The 13,863-nt window shown below is 46.8% G+C and overlaps 4 protein-coding genes across 10 annotated transcripts; 1 reads left to right on the top strand and 3 right to left on the bottom strand.

Annotated features, from left to right (window-relative positions):
- Nucleotides 1-318: 318 nt before the first annotated feature.
- LOC135642904 (uncharacterized) lies at nucleotides 319-1,875 on the bottom strand. Its single transcript, XM_065159384.1, has one exon. It carries the CDS (start codon nucleotides 1,873-1,875, stop codon nucleotides 319-321), a length of 1,557 nt encoding a protein of 518 aa, XP_065015456.1.
- A 1,424-nt stretch (nucleotides 1,876-3,299) lies between these two features.
- On the top strand, nucleotides 3,300-5,524 carry LOC103974753 (uncharacterized). Its single transcript, XM_009389637.3, has one exon. The coding sequence runs from the start codon at nucleotides 3,405-3,407 to the stop codon at nucleotides 5,334-5,336; it is 1,932 nt and encodes a 643-aa protein (XP_009387912.2). The 5' UTR covers nucleotides 3,300-3,404; the 3' UTR covers nucleotides 5,337-5,524.
- Nucleotides 5,525-6,583: 1,059 nt separating this feature from the next.
- On the bottom strand, nucleotides 6,584-8,021 carry LOC103974755 (HMG1/2-like protein). 7 transcript variants are annotated; one of them, XM_009389639.3, is made up of 8 exons: nucleotides 7,847-8,011; nucleotides 7,717-7,774; nucleotides 7,495-7,605; nucleotides 7,360-7,417; nucleotides 7,218-7,262; nucleotides 7,040-7,120; nucleotides 6,843-6,947; nucleotides 6,584-6,760 (listed from the first exon to the last, which is right to left on the bottom strand). In XM_009389639.3, the coding sequence occupies exons 2-8, from the start codon at nucleotides 7,764-7,766 to the stop codon at nucleotides 6,740-6,742; spliced, it is 471 nt and encodes a 156-aa protein (XP_009387914.1). In that variant the 5' UTR covers nucleotides 7,767-7,774; nucleotides 7,847-8,011; the 3' UTR covers nucleotides 6,584-6,739. The 7 variants fall into 7 exon arrangements, with proteins under 7 accessions (XP_009387914.1, XP_065014069.1, XP_065014070.1 ...); XM_065157997.1 differs by having other exon boundaries at nucleotides 6,584-6,756; nucleotides 6,857-6,947; nucleotides 7,847-8,010; XM_065157998.1 differs by having other exon boundaries at nucleotides 6,584-6,761; nucleotides 6,861-6,947; nucleotides 7,847-8,010.
- Nucleotides 8,022-8,965: 944 nt separating this feature from the next.
- On the bottom strand, nucleotides 8,966-12,235 carry LOC103974756 (uncharacterized). Its single transcript, XM_009389644.3, has 5 exons — nucleotides 12,019-12,235; nucleotides 11,505-11,694; nucleotides 10,421-10,627; nucleotides 9,321-9,515; nucleotides 8,966-9,233 (listed from the first exon to the last, which is right to left on the bottom strand). The coding sequence occupies exons 1-5, from the start codon at nucleotides 12,099-12,101 to the stop codon at nucleotides 9,099-9,101; spliced, it is 810 nt and encodes a 269-aa protein (XP_009387919.2). The 5' UTR covers nucleotides 12,102-12,235; the 3' UTR covers nucleotides 8,966-9,098.
- Nucleotides 12,236-13,863: the final 1,628 nt, after the last annotated feature.

The following is a 13,863-nucleotide window of genomic DNA, read 5'->3' as shown; positions in this document are numbered from 1 at the left end:
ACAACATTAGACAGCCACCGCGGGTACTTGACTTCTTCGATGAAGCCGGCCGCTAAGAGTCATCCCACCTCCTCGCGGACGGCGAGTTGTCTATCGGGGGATTGGCATCATGGCTTTTGTTTGACTGGCCATGCGTCGGGAGTTATATTCAAGTGATGGTGAGCATTCTTCGGGTCGACGCCCATTATGTCGGATGGCGACCAGGGGAAGACGTCAGCATTCTCCTGCAGGAAATTGACGAGTCGTTCCCTCTCCTACTCAGGTAGTTTCGATCCGATCCAGACTGTCCGATCTGGACGTTTCTTTATCAACGGAACGTCACAGGTGGGCAGCCCAAGTCTTATTTGAGAGTGTTTCGGCCTTGTATGCCCTAATTCGATTCTTGGTAGTAGTAATACCGTTCTTTCCATTAGTGCTTGTCGTTGGCTTCGGGTGTAGCGTAGGCCACTTCCTTTCCCTCGGGTCCTCCAGGGGTTGGTTGTCGTCGACCCTTTTGCGCATCGAAACCGCTGCCAGGTAACATCGTCTGGACTCTCGGGGGCTCCCCCAAACTTCCCCCGTTCCGGCGTGGGTAGGGAACTTCACCGTCTGATGATAGGTGGAGACTACGGCTCTGATTTTGTTGAGGGTGGGGCAGCCAAGGATAGCGTTGTAAGCAGTAGGGAGGTCCACTACCAGGAAGGTGGTCATCACCGTCTTCGCTTTGGGAGGCGCTCCCAAAGTTAGGGGCAAGGTAACGGTCCCTAATGGCGAGATTGAATCACCAGTGAACCCTATGAGCGCCGAGCAAATAGGCTTCAGGGATTCTTTGGCGAGCCCCAACTTCCGAAAGGCATCCAGATAGAGCACGTCAGCCGAACTTCCTGTATCGATCATGACTCTCCTTACTTGGGCGTTGGCGATCCGAGCCATTATTACCAGTGCATCGTCGTGCTCTGGTTTCTTGGAGTCTTCGGGCAAGAATGCGACCTCGGGGTCGGGGCCGTGTTGGGGGGCGTCGCTCACGACGGAACGGGCGTAGGCTTTCCTTCCAGACATGCTGGTTCCCCCGGCTGCCGGTCCCCCAGTGATAACATCGATGTGGAGCTCCACGGGGCCCTCCGAGCGGGGCGAGGATTCCATGCTCCGTCGGACGTAACGGTTGAGGTGACCCCCGCGGACAAGTTCCTCGATCTGCCGTTTCAGTTGGCGACAGTCTTCGGTGTCGTGTCCGCTTTGCCTGTGAAAGCGGCAATGCTTGGACTGGTCGGCAAGTTCTTGCGGGTTCCTCATCGGGACGGGGGCCTTGAGTAACCCTTTCTCCCTTATCTGGAGAAATATCTCCGTCCGGGACGCGCCCAGAGGGGGCAGAGGTGGCGCCAAAGCGGGCGGGTCGAATCGGTTCGGCCTGCGCCTAGACGCGGCGGGCTGTTGCCCGCGAGCCGGTTCTGGCCTCACCCTCGGGGGTCGTTCCCGCTTTTCGACCATCCAAGCCTCAGCCACGACGAACTGGTTTCCCCGCTGAAGCATCTCAGGAACCGTGGTAGGGGGTCTCTCCACGAGAGACCAGAAGAACCGGGAAGGACGTAATCCTGCCATGAACGCCTGCATCAAGAGAGAGGGATGAGCGTCAGCTAACCCCCGGATCTGTGTCGCAAAGCGGTTCACGAAGTGTGAGAGGGACTCGTCCTCCCTCTGGTGTAGCTTGAGAAGCAGGGCAACGAATGGTTTCGGTTGTGCGCTAGTCAGGAAGTTGAGCTCGAAGCCTCTGGCGAGCTGGTCGAACGAGGCAATCGTTCCGGTCCTCAAGCCGTTGTACCACATGCAGGCGTGTCCTCTCAGGGTTGTGGGGAACGCCCTGCACATCAGAGCATCAGAGGTTCCGTATAGGGCCATTTGGGTGCGGAAGGCCGCTACATGGTCAGCTGGGTCGGTGGAGCCATCGTATACATCCAAAGAGGGGAGGCAGAAGTTCTGCGGGACCGACTGATCCCGAATTTCAAGGACGAATGGGGATCCCTGATGTGTGTCCCCCCCGTGCTCTCCTCTTGACCTGCGGATCTCCTCCTGCACCTCATCAAGCCGCTAACAAACGAGGAACAGTTGGGCTCGCAAGGAGTCCATCGAAGCCGAGGAGGGGGCTTCGGGTCCCGCGTGGCCCTCACGGTCCTCCGTCGCTCGATCCCCAAGCGGAGACGACGGGACCCGAGGGGAAGCGGGAAGCTCCAAGGGCTGGGCATGAACTTGGGCGGGCGTTTCCTGTTGCTGAACTGGTCGGGCGGCCGGCGGGTGCAACGCTGGAGCGACGATCGAAATGATGGACCGCACCATACCGATCAGAGTTTGGACTCGATGGGTGAGGTCGAGGAAGGCCTCGGTCGAAACGGGCGAAGGTTCGACTGAGGGGGCGTTGGGTGGTAACAAGCCCGAGTCGTTGAATATCCGCCAGTAGCGCTCCGAAGTTACGATGGGGTGTTCATTGCGAAGACCTGCCTGCGGGGAAGGTTCTTCCGCAGCTGCGGCTGGGTGTGACCCCTCGGCTGCGTGTCCGATTTAGTCGGTCTAGTGATACCTCGACATCTTTCAGGCACTCCTTCTAGCGCCAAAATGTTAGAGTAAACACTTATAAGCCATGGCCTCGGGGCCGACGCGACTCGGTTCGGGACTGAATGACGGGGAATCCCCTAGACTTCTCCTGGGAGCTCTTCTCCTGTGAGCCTGGTGGGAAGCGTCTCGTCTCCGTTCCTGCACACGGGTCGGGTCGGAAGCTCGGCCCGACCTCTCCGACGATCAAGTTAGTGATGTGGAGTGAAAAATGATCCTCTTTTGCTTAGAACACGGGGGTATTTATACGGGAGCTTAGTGTTACCTGGAGCGCCTGTCCGCATGGAGCAGGATCGTACCTCTGATGGCGACTGACATTGCGGTTGGCGTGTCGTGAGGTGGCGAGCCTGAGCGATCGTTAATAGGCCTCGGTTGACGTTTGGGCCCATGCTGGTCAGGCGTTGTCAGCCCGTCAGAGGCACGGGGCATTTTGGCCCAGCTGATATAACGAGAGTCTTATCATGATTACTACCCCTATCAACTCGCATGAGTATTTTTCTGGCACGGCAGGTGCAGATGTCTCGGGGGTATTGTGAATATATTGGCGAGGTTCTGATTAAATGGAACAATTCTGAACAAGGCCGGCATGAACTAAACTCGGAAGGCGGTCGAGCAACCGCGTCATGGTACGCGCCCGCCCTTGCTTGGGTCCCAAGGAAACGGCCTCTTTTAAATACCCGCCCTTGCTTGGGTCCCAAGGAAACGTCCTCTTTTAAATACCCGCCCTCTGCGCCTCCTCAAACGAAAGACTCTCTCCTTTCCCGGCGCTTTCCCTCTATCAGCCTCACAGCCAAAACTCCACCACCGGTCGACCGATACCAATGACGTCGTCTCCCTCTCCCGCCACCACCCTCCTCGGCCCGCCCGAGATCCGACATCCCCCTCCCACCTCCGTTACCGCGCCACCACCACAACCACCACCAACGCCGCCTCCCACCGGCGACCCCTTGCTTGACCTCATGGATGCAGGTTTCAACGCCGACCCTTCGCGGCCGCCCATGGGCCTCACGGAGAACCTCTCCCCGACCTACATCTCCTCCGGCGACTCCTGCCTCGACTTCTTCTTCCAGGTCGTCCCAGGCACAGCCGCCGAAACGGTGGCCGAGCTACTATCAGCCGCCTGGGCGCAGGACGCCGCTACCGCGCTCAAGCTTGCCTGCCACCTTCGAGGCGTCCGCGGCACTGGCAAGTCCGACCGCGACGGCTTCTATGCCGCTGCCCTCTGGCTCCACCGCCACCACCCTAAGACCCTCGCCCTCAACCTCCTAGCCATCGCCGACTTCGGCTACCTCAAGGATCTGCCGGAGATACTCCACCGCCTGATCGCCGGCGACAACGTTCGAGCGAAGGCCAAGGCCGAGAGGCCGCATCGCGGTCCTCAGGGCCGTTGCTTCGGCCGCCGTCCATGCTGCCGCCAGTCGGAGAAGCTGCCCCCAACGATAAAGGCAGGGACGAGGGAAGAGAGAATTGCCGCCGATTTGGCCAGGGGCAAGATCTTGTCGGCGCAGTCGACGGAGATCCGGCGGACGAAGCGCACGGAGATGGCGATCAGGGCCATCGAGCGGCACACTCGCGACCCCGACTACCGGTTGCTCTACGACCGCGTGGCGGACGTCTTTGCCGAGCTTCTCGCTGCCGACCTCCGCCACCTGAGCGCCGGCGAGGTCGCAAAGATCTCCCTCGCCGCCAAGTGGTGCCCCTCGGTCGACTCCTCCTACGATCGCTCCACCCTCCTCTGCGAGGCCGTTGCGCGCCGCGTCTTCCCCCGGAGCTCCGATCCCGACTACCTTTCCGTCTCGGACGCACACTATGCCTACCGCGTCCGCGACCGCCTCCGTCGCGCGGTTCTCGTCCCCCTTCGCCGGGCCATCGGCCTCCCGGAGGTGTACATGAGCGCCGGCCAGTGGAGCATCCTCCCCTACAGCCGCGTCGCATCCGTGGCCATGAAGAACTACAAAAAGCACTTCTTGAAGCACGATCGCGAGCGCTTCACCCAATACCTCGACGATGTCAAGAAGGGGAAGGCCAAGATCGCCGCCGGCGCGCTCCTGCCCCACGAGATCGTCAAGGACTCCGGCGACGAGGTCGCGGAGCTGCAGTGGAAGCGGATGGTCGAAGACCTATCCAAAATAGGGAGCCTGCGGAACTGCATAGCCGTGTGCGATGTCTCCGGCAGCATGGACGGCACGCCGATGGAGGTCAGCGTCGCGCTCGGGCTTCTGATATCCGAGCTGAGCGAAGAGCCATGGAAGGGCCGAGTGATCACGTTCAGCGAGAGGCCGATGCTGCACCGCATCGAGGGGGAGTCGCTGCAGGAGAAGACGCGGTTCGTGCGGATGATGGACTGGGGGATGAATACGGACTTCCAGAAGGTGTTCGACAAAATGCTGGACGTGGCGGTGGAGGGGAGGCTGCGGGCAGACGGGATGGTGCGGAGGGTGTTCGTGTTCAGCGACATGGAATTCGACCGGGCGTCGCCGAATCCATGGGAAACGGACTACGAGGCGATCAGGAGGAAGTTTGAGGAGAGCGGGTACGGGGAGGCGGTGCCGGAGGTGGTGTTCTGGAACCTTAGGGGCACGTCGAGATCGACGCCGGTGGTTTCGACGCAGAAGGGGGTGGCGCTGGTGAGCGGCTTCTCCAAGAATATGGTCAAGTTGTTCCTGGAAGGGGATGGGCAGCTCAGCCCGCGGGAGGTGATGGACTCGGCGATCTCCGGCCGGGAGTACGAGAAGCTCGTGTTGTACGACTGATGGTGAACACGCCATCCAACGGTTGATGAAGCGGGCCATGGCGTTCTTCGAGTTCTTAAGTCAATGTATGTATGCCTGGTTGCAGCCTTTCTCTAGGGGGTGACAAGTTGATTAGTGCTCGTCGTTGTGACGTTAATAAATTTTTAATATTCGATAACAACAATAATAAATCCTAATTATTTCATTTATTTATGATTTTTTACATCTTTTATTTTTTTCTTTAATATTAAAATATAATATTATAAAAAAAATTACATAATTGAATCATGATTACTATATAAGGTTATTATACTACCTCTTACGTGACGACGGTTCGAGTTAAAAGAATCCGTTCAATACTTTATTTACATGGAAACGTTTTATCAGGAAAATCAACAAAAGATTAATAAAACAAAATAAATTTTAACTCAATAACAATCTACAAAAGCTGAAAAAGTGCGAAAATGAAACCACAGGAACAAAGCTGATTCCCACTTCATCCTCTATCAATCAATCACATAAACCTTTTCTTGATAAAGACAATTTTTCCCGGTGTCCATCAGTCGCATGCATACAAATGTCATTCGCGTGCATTAAAAATGAACTATACAGATAAAGCATCATAAGACAGCACAGAGAACAACCTTAACGATGAAGCCCAGCTGAGTAAGATAATACTCATCTCAGAAAACAGCAACATGATAAACCTAATTCTACTGTAATCATACAACTCCTGACCGGGGAGTACCCTAGCTCAAGACATACCGGAACGACTCACCATGTTCTACGGTAGGCAGATGGTATCATGCAATTGATCTCTAGAACTCAAATGCTCGATCAACACAAATTGGTAAATCAAGTAGGCAAAGCACAATGTTTTCTGCTGGCCTTGTCTGAAATAGTAATAATCCCTTGGAGTTATGAGTCCACATCTCATATTGGGTCATGCAATAGATTGTAAGAATTAAAAAGCTTAAGGGTGGAGAAACATAAAACAAAACACGTTAAGAATGGACAGAAAATGCAAGCCTTCAAAGCCTATGGGCCAAACATATCAAATGGTAAAGAGTTTGGCGCATATCTCAACTAGCAATGTCAAGAACAGTTATCATTTTCACAGATCACGACTAACTAAACTGATAACCACGACCTATTTCCTTCTTGTCAATAAATATATCACAATAGCATTCCTTTGAGGTGGGGCAACTAATACCACTAAAACCATGTTCATGCACCCAAAATATGCCATCCATGAATAACAGATGAACTAACCCCAAGTGGCATTAACTTTTTTTTAGGTAGATGAAAGTAAGTACATGTCGTTCAACAGCCAAGTAATGGTTCAGCCATCACAGAAGACAGTGGTATGCCAAACTTACTTCAACAACTCTGCCCCTTCAACTGCACTTTTGCTCATAGTTCTCTCAGTCATCTTCCTCCTCTTCCTGTTTAACAAAACAAAGATAAAAAGGTTAGCACCTTTTCCCACTGCAACTTAACAATCTATGGAACTATTTTGACAATCACACAAGCCTCTTCACTTCCCTCTTCTTCCTCTTCATCATCATTCACCTCAGACTTGGATTTGTCAGACTCGTCTTCATCACCAGCCGCATAACTCCCTCCGCCAGACTACTCGAATAGCCATCAAGAGAATCAATAGTTAGCTAACTGATATGTGAAAAGGTTGAACCAAGGCAAACAGGTAGATGTGGGAACTGGACCTGGTTATTATTGTATGTAGCTAACTTCTTCGCGTACTCCGTCTTTAACTTAGCTGCTTTGGTCACATAGGGAACCTTCTCCTGTAATTAACCACAAAAAAAAGATCATCTTTATTTAGATCAAAGCTTTCAACAGGACCATTGATCTAAAAAGGGGCAAGCTGTGGTGATCGCGTACATCTTCTGACATGGACTTCCACTTATCCCCACCAGCTTTACCAACCTATTTGATCAAAAAAATTGAGATCAAATCTTTTCTTTTATGATGAAAATTGACATACTAGAACAGATGGATCGGTAGAGAACATAGAGGAGTTTACCACAGAGACCGACTTATTATTCGGGTTCTTTTCCTTGAAAGACTTCCGGAACTCTTCCCTGCCATTTCAAACCAGCAAAACAACGTAAATCAAACAATCAATCATAGAAGCCAAACAACGGACAGAAGTACCCACATGAAGACAAAGAAGGCACTGGGAGGCCTCTTAGGCTTGTTGGGATCCTTGGCGGCCTTCAATTTCCTCGGCTTCTTACTCGCCCGTTCCGATCCCTTCTTCGCTGAAAGCCTTGAGAAAACAAAACATAGAAGTACAACCAGGTCCCAAAAGGACTTCCTAACTCCTAAAACACCGATCGATCCACCAGCCAAAGCAGAAAGGACAAGAAGAGATCCTCACTTGTTATCGGCCTTCTTGGAGGCATCCGCCTTTGATTTTACCCGTTTCATGGAGAGACCTACAACAGAAGCCATCAGATCCGTCATAAACAACCCGAAAAACAGCAGAGTGACAAGAAAGAATTCCTCACCTTGAGAGCACAACTTCGCGGGGCGGTAGGGAGGGACGGAAGAGGCAGAAGAGGAGCGATCAGGTCATGGGAGAAGGAACGCCCGCGGCGCGGGGGCGTGGGGACAAGTTTGATCAAACGGTTCCGGTGGCGGAACGAGGCAGAACGATGGAAGCCCGACCTACGGCTGAACTCTGACGGGGACCCACACAACCAAATCCACGATTCTTTTAGGAAAAATCACTGTTTTTTATTAATTTATTATATAATTTTTTTATTGAAAAACAAAGAAAAGACTTGAGGATTTCTTAACGAATTATTTTTTCATCATAATAGTAGAATCTTGGGATCGCATCTCTTCTCATCTCCAATATAGTCTAAAAAAAATTATTACTATTTTTTGGATAAAATTTTGTATAATTTGTTTTGTGGAAGAATAAAAAAATTTTATTGGTGTAGTCCTATATAAAAAATGAGTAAGAATTGAATTGATATGAGTCTGATGATTCTATTATCGTTAATTTGGATTTAGATATTTTGATCCAGTAATTTAGATTTGAAAAACTAATAGGTTAATTATGTCATCAAATCATATAATGAATTTGCAATCTAAAAAATTATGCTTAGGTGGATTTGATTCGGACTATGTCAAGATCTTAATGAGGGGATTATAATATCTTGATTTAGTCTCACATATTAATTTATAAAAATATAATGAATGTAGTTCTAGCATATTTTGTTAATTTATTGATTTTTTTTTAGACAGAGATAAGATGATGAAAGATGTGATTCCCACTCAACTTTTCTGGGGCTTGAAAAAGACATAAAAGTAATTATCAGGGAGAATATTCTTTCACTCGTACCATTTTATTTAAGTTTGACTCTTTATTTTCTTTAGTTTTGTGATAGTTTTTGGTCTCTTATTCTTTTTGTCAACCTAAATTGAACATATATCCAATGAGTGTGATTCCCAAATTGCTACATTTGTATTATCTCCAAAGGACCTCCTTAAATTGTGAAAAGACTTTCAACATTATTTGCCAACTAAATATAAGAAATTGCCTCTTATGAAAGAATATATATATATATATATATATATATATATATATATCCATCCTTATGTTTGTGATGTTCCGAGATTACATATCAGTGGAGCGACACAAACTTATGTTACAAGGAAATAAATCCTTTGCATTCAGATTTCATGTAGAAGGCAACAATTGGGACAACGGTGTCTGTCCTTTAACACAATTATTCTCAGATGCAACTCTACTCACTGTCCCTTCTCTATATTGTAAGCAACAGTGTGCTCCTTCCACACTCCATTCTCCAAGTACTTCTCATAGAAGCTTACATTTCCAGTAGTCTTTACAGATAAAGCAGCAGTGCTTCGCGTTCCATATCGCCCCTGTATGGATCAAAGAAAAAGACTAGTTATATGTGTTTTGGTTCAAAGAAAATTATCATATGGAAGATGTTTGGATTCAATGATTACTAATTCGGTCTCAACTCCTACAAAAACAGAGCTTAAATTGAGTTCCCAATTAGGATCACAGCCGGTGTTAGGCAGCTTTTCTCTATTAGCCTTTGTAGTGTCAAACATCAGCTCTTCGACCATGTCCTCTTGCGAGATTTCTTCATCTCCATGCTTCAGAATTATGTCCATGAAACTTGTGCCAAGGCGCTGCGCCTGCACGAGAATGAAGATGAACTAAGTAGTTTTGCTCCACTTTGTATGAAGCATGAGAAACGTATAGGATTCATAGACATAATGTCAGTGATGGCTTTCTTGTCATTCAACCACTTGTTGGTGCCTTCTAATTCTTGTGAATTTTATGTTCATAAGAATGACAATCTCAGTGATGGCTTTCTCTTTTCATTGTGATCTTATCACTTTGTTTACTTTCCTATTACCAAAATCTCAAGGTTCTTCAATCACTGATGAGGTTTGCCAAACAGAGAAGCTAATAGTGCTACCGAATAATAGTTTCCATATGTTTAAGCTGCCGCTTTCAAGATAAGTTTTCAATAAACCTAATGTAGGTTTACTGATCTACTCTAGAGTGAAGAAGTATGGTTTCAACAGAAAGGACATGACATAGAACTTCCCAAATTATAGCAGATTACATATTAAGTAAATATGCATGTAACTGCATGACAAAGTATACAATGCGTAACTTGTTTCTTGGTTTCTTTCCTTCCTCCTTTTTATGTTTTTGCATCAAAACTTTGTTAAAGGTGACCAAGGTGAGTTGGTCTTCCAAGCAACTCAATAGGAATCAGTGTCATCAATTTAGTACTTGCTCGATACCTGATATCAAATCAAGTATTACGGCAGGCAACATGTTTTATATTTTTACCATTATGTGCCACTTTAATTGCATGAACTGTTGTGATGTACTATTTGTCAATACAGGAAACCAAAACTGTACGATTAGTAAAGATCCAACTAAAATAGCAAGGGAAAGGACATTAGCATCAGTGAAGAACATTACAAACATATTCTGGATGAATATAATCATCAAAACACAAATTATGTCATCTGCTAAACCATTCAGGAATTGGAATCAGAACTCTTTATGATTACTTGCTTACCTTAGGCCAAGGAGAGTCCAACTTTGCATTGGAGAGCACATGAAGACCTGGGGAGACCACTTGAACAGAAACAGGCTCTCCCTTAGGTCGATTGGACACATAAACCATGAGTTTGGAAGAAGTATCAGCTACTATGAGGTTGAAACCATTGTATTCATTTGCTTCCTTTACCAGATCCTCTGCAAATTCCACAGGGCTCTGTCTATCCTGAAATGAAAACCCAATGCCAAAAGAGAATAATGCAGAACCTTCACAGAGATGCAAACTTACAAACTCTTATCTAATTCTGTGATTAAAATCAAATGCATTATTGTGCATGTGAGCTGGCGAAAAGATACAATGTATCTATCAGCAAAATAAATCAAAGTTAACAACTATGTAATACTCTTAAGCACATATGGACAATTACATCTTACAAACAGAGTCCAGTGACCACCTGAAAAAGGTAAGCATCCATGCCAAACATACAATAGCAGATAGCTTAAGTTATCACAACAAGGGTAATCAACATGACCATTCACACAGATATAACCATCCAATGAAACCAAAAGGACCAAAGTGCAACATAAGTTTTCTTAACAAAAGTTTATTGTTACCTTTAATTTAGAGTACTAGCTCTGCACATATCTAAAATATTACACATCTCAGGAACTCAAGAAAAGCTTTACATAATGAGCACAAGATAACATGTTCAAAACATATGCTAAGACAGCGGTTTATGAATTAACACACGTTAAGCCGTACTTGCAGTAAATACCAATTTTCATGTTTAAAGTGTAGATAGGATAAATGGAAAATTTTCATGTTTACTAGGTTATGAGAAAGCACAATCAAAATGGAATTCTGTAGAAACAAATGTGTATCATGCATTTGAAACAAATGAAAAAAACAAAGTAATATGAACAAAGAATAATAGCAGGTGATGATTACATAAATGCCATGTTCGACATTTTTATGTTTGGAAGCATTATGTTTTTCTTGTCATGGCAAAGAAGATTGCCAAGTTTCCAACTAAACAGAGAAGATGTTTCCAACAAATGAATGAACGGAAGATATCAATGTCAAGATCATAAAGATACAGAACCTGCAGGAACCTGAGAGGCAATTCTCCTCTGCTCTTTGCACCGGAGAGAAGGTCAGGCTCCAACACATTAGTCAAAAAAGCCAGCCTTCCATCCTTTGTGCACCCCAGCCAAGTCCCACCAGCTAACCCATCTCTCCCTCCCAGTATCTTCTGAAATCCATCTCCCCACCATGCTACTGGTTTAGTAGGCCTGCCATCCAGTGAGATCCAACATGATACATGTTGATACTATCAATTGCATATGCAAATTTCAATTTTTGCAAGCATTTATGAAGGAGATGACAATGATATATACTGGAACTAATCACCATCAACAATCTTGTATATACCAACAGGCAGTGCAACATATGGAGATTTGAAACTTGTGAAGCCTATATGGAGGAGTTGAAAATGAATCAGGTTTGATGCAGTGACTAAAGACCATGTCCACATTGATCCAGACGAGAGATCATATGAATTCATGGAACGATAATACAATGATTGAAGCAAACTTAGTGAAAGGTTTTGATCATACCTATCATGGAACTCATCTCTATTGAGCAGAAGGAGAAGTGGGTAGACAGGGTGAGACTGCCACAGCCATGCAGCAATGCACATTGTGACTCTCGATTCTGCTCTTATCCCTCTCTATACCTCTTGCCTCATCTTCTTTACAGGAACTCACAGTATATATACTGCTCAACCCTCCACCAACTTGCCAAACGCAGCAAGGGAGTAGCCAAACAAACAGCACACTGCAGTCACTCCAGTGCCCACCACTCCCAGCTATTTCGATGACTATATTAACTAGGGTAGGCAACCGCCCCAAGTAGATTATTGGTACGCATACATGATGAAGAGATGAGTCGGTTTGTGACATGCAAAGAATCTGATCCCTGGCCTAACTGCAACTCTGAATGAGTTGAAGCAGCCTTGTTACCCCATCTTCTTTTCTTACGCAAAACAACAAGCTACGGCAGTGCACCGACCGGGCAACTTGCTCATCATCCCGTGGCTTCGACATGGAGAAGATAACACCATGCAATGGCGTTCGCAAGTATCCTTGGTTTCAGGACTGGAAGTAACTGTAAATATAAAATCTGTAATATATTATTTGTAATACGAAAATACTTTGATTGGAATCAAATAACGATATATTGGATTTACGATACATACCTTTCAATGTCATATGAAAAGAATTTGATTAGATTTGTAAAGGCACCATCTTCGGATCCGAAAACCTCTATTTATCTATAAGGAGAACTAGACTCTCCTCTTCTCTTCCTATATTTTCACAAGACTATTTAAATTGATAGATTAGAGACAAGGAGGATGAGAGAGGAACCGTAATCTCTCAATATCACGATACATCCCATATCATCAGGTCCTACTTTAATTATCAAATCAAGATAATTAAAGTAGGAAGAATCATGTTGGGCCGGAGAAAAATATGTCAGAAGATTGGATGTCGCATCGGAGGATCGGTTGATGTAACGACAGAAGGCTTTGGGCCATGGTTTCGGGCATCGGGCTAAGAAGAGCAGATATTGTGCCAAGGATATTGGAGTTGTAGAGGGCAATTAGTCGATTGGGCAATAGGCCGTAAGAGAGGACGATGTGCTGAAGAATCAGACCAAGCGTCGATAGACCAATGACATGCCGAACAATATGATTCATGCTTAGTAATAATTGTCTAGATCGAAGTATGTTTTATGTATACAGGATTAACTATGATAGTAAGGCATAAAGCAAAATGAAGTCTCGGAGTTGAGAATGAGATTTTGTTGGGAGTTCGAGAGTTCATCGGAAGTCCGGATGGACGTTTGTAAAAAGTTCTGCCGGAATTGATCAAGCAGTCCAGGAGCTTGCCAAAGAAGCTCATTGGAACTCGCCAAGAAGATTGTCGTAAAGTCTAGGAGCTTACTTGGAGTTCGCTGGAACAATATCGAGAAATCGTCGAAAGTTCGTTGGAAGATCGCCAAAAGCTCGCCGGAAGAAACCTTGACTTATCGAACTTATTTAGCTTAGTGTATGCCTTAGAATTCGTAGTTAGCACATAATTGGGATTGGAATTGGACCAACCCAATTAGAGACTAGTTGGGCCCATATAAGGACTGTGTTGGGCCAAGTGAAAAGGCCCAAATAGTGACCCAAGAGGTGGCACCGTCGTGGCACAGTTCCGAGACTGTGTCAGGCCGTGGTACTGCCCAAACACAATCTCCGAGAGGCTATCAAGTGGTGGTACCATCAGTTTGGGCAATGGTACTGCCCAGTGTCAGGTGTCAAGCGATGGTACCACCAGACTGGGCAGTGTTACTACCTAGTGCAGTGTTAGTGTTAGACTAACACTAGTAGTGGCACCGCACAACACAGGTGGTGG

Source organism: Musa acuminata, chromosome BXJ3-7 (assembly GCF_036884655.1).
Source record: "Musa acuminata AAA Group cultivar baxijiao chromosome BXJ3-7, Cavendish_Baxijiao_AAA, whole genome shotgun sequence".
NCBI lineage: Eukaryota > Viridiplantae > Streptophyta > Magnoliopsida > Zingiberales > Musaceae > Musa > Musa acuminata.
This window is presented reverse-complemented; position numbering and strand designations above follow the sequence as displayed.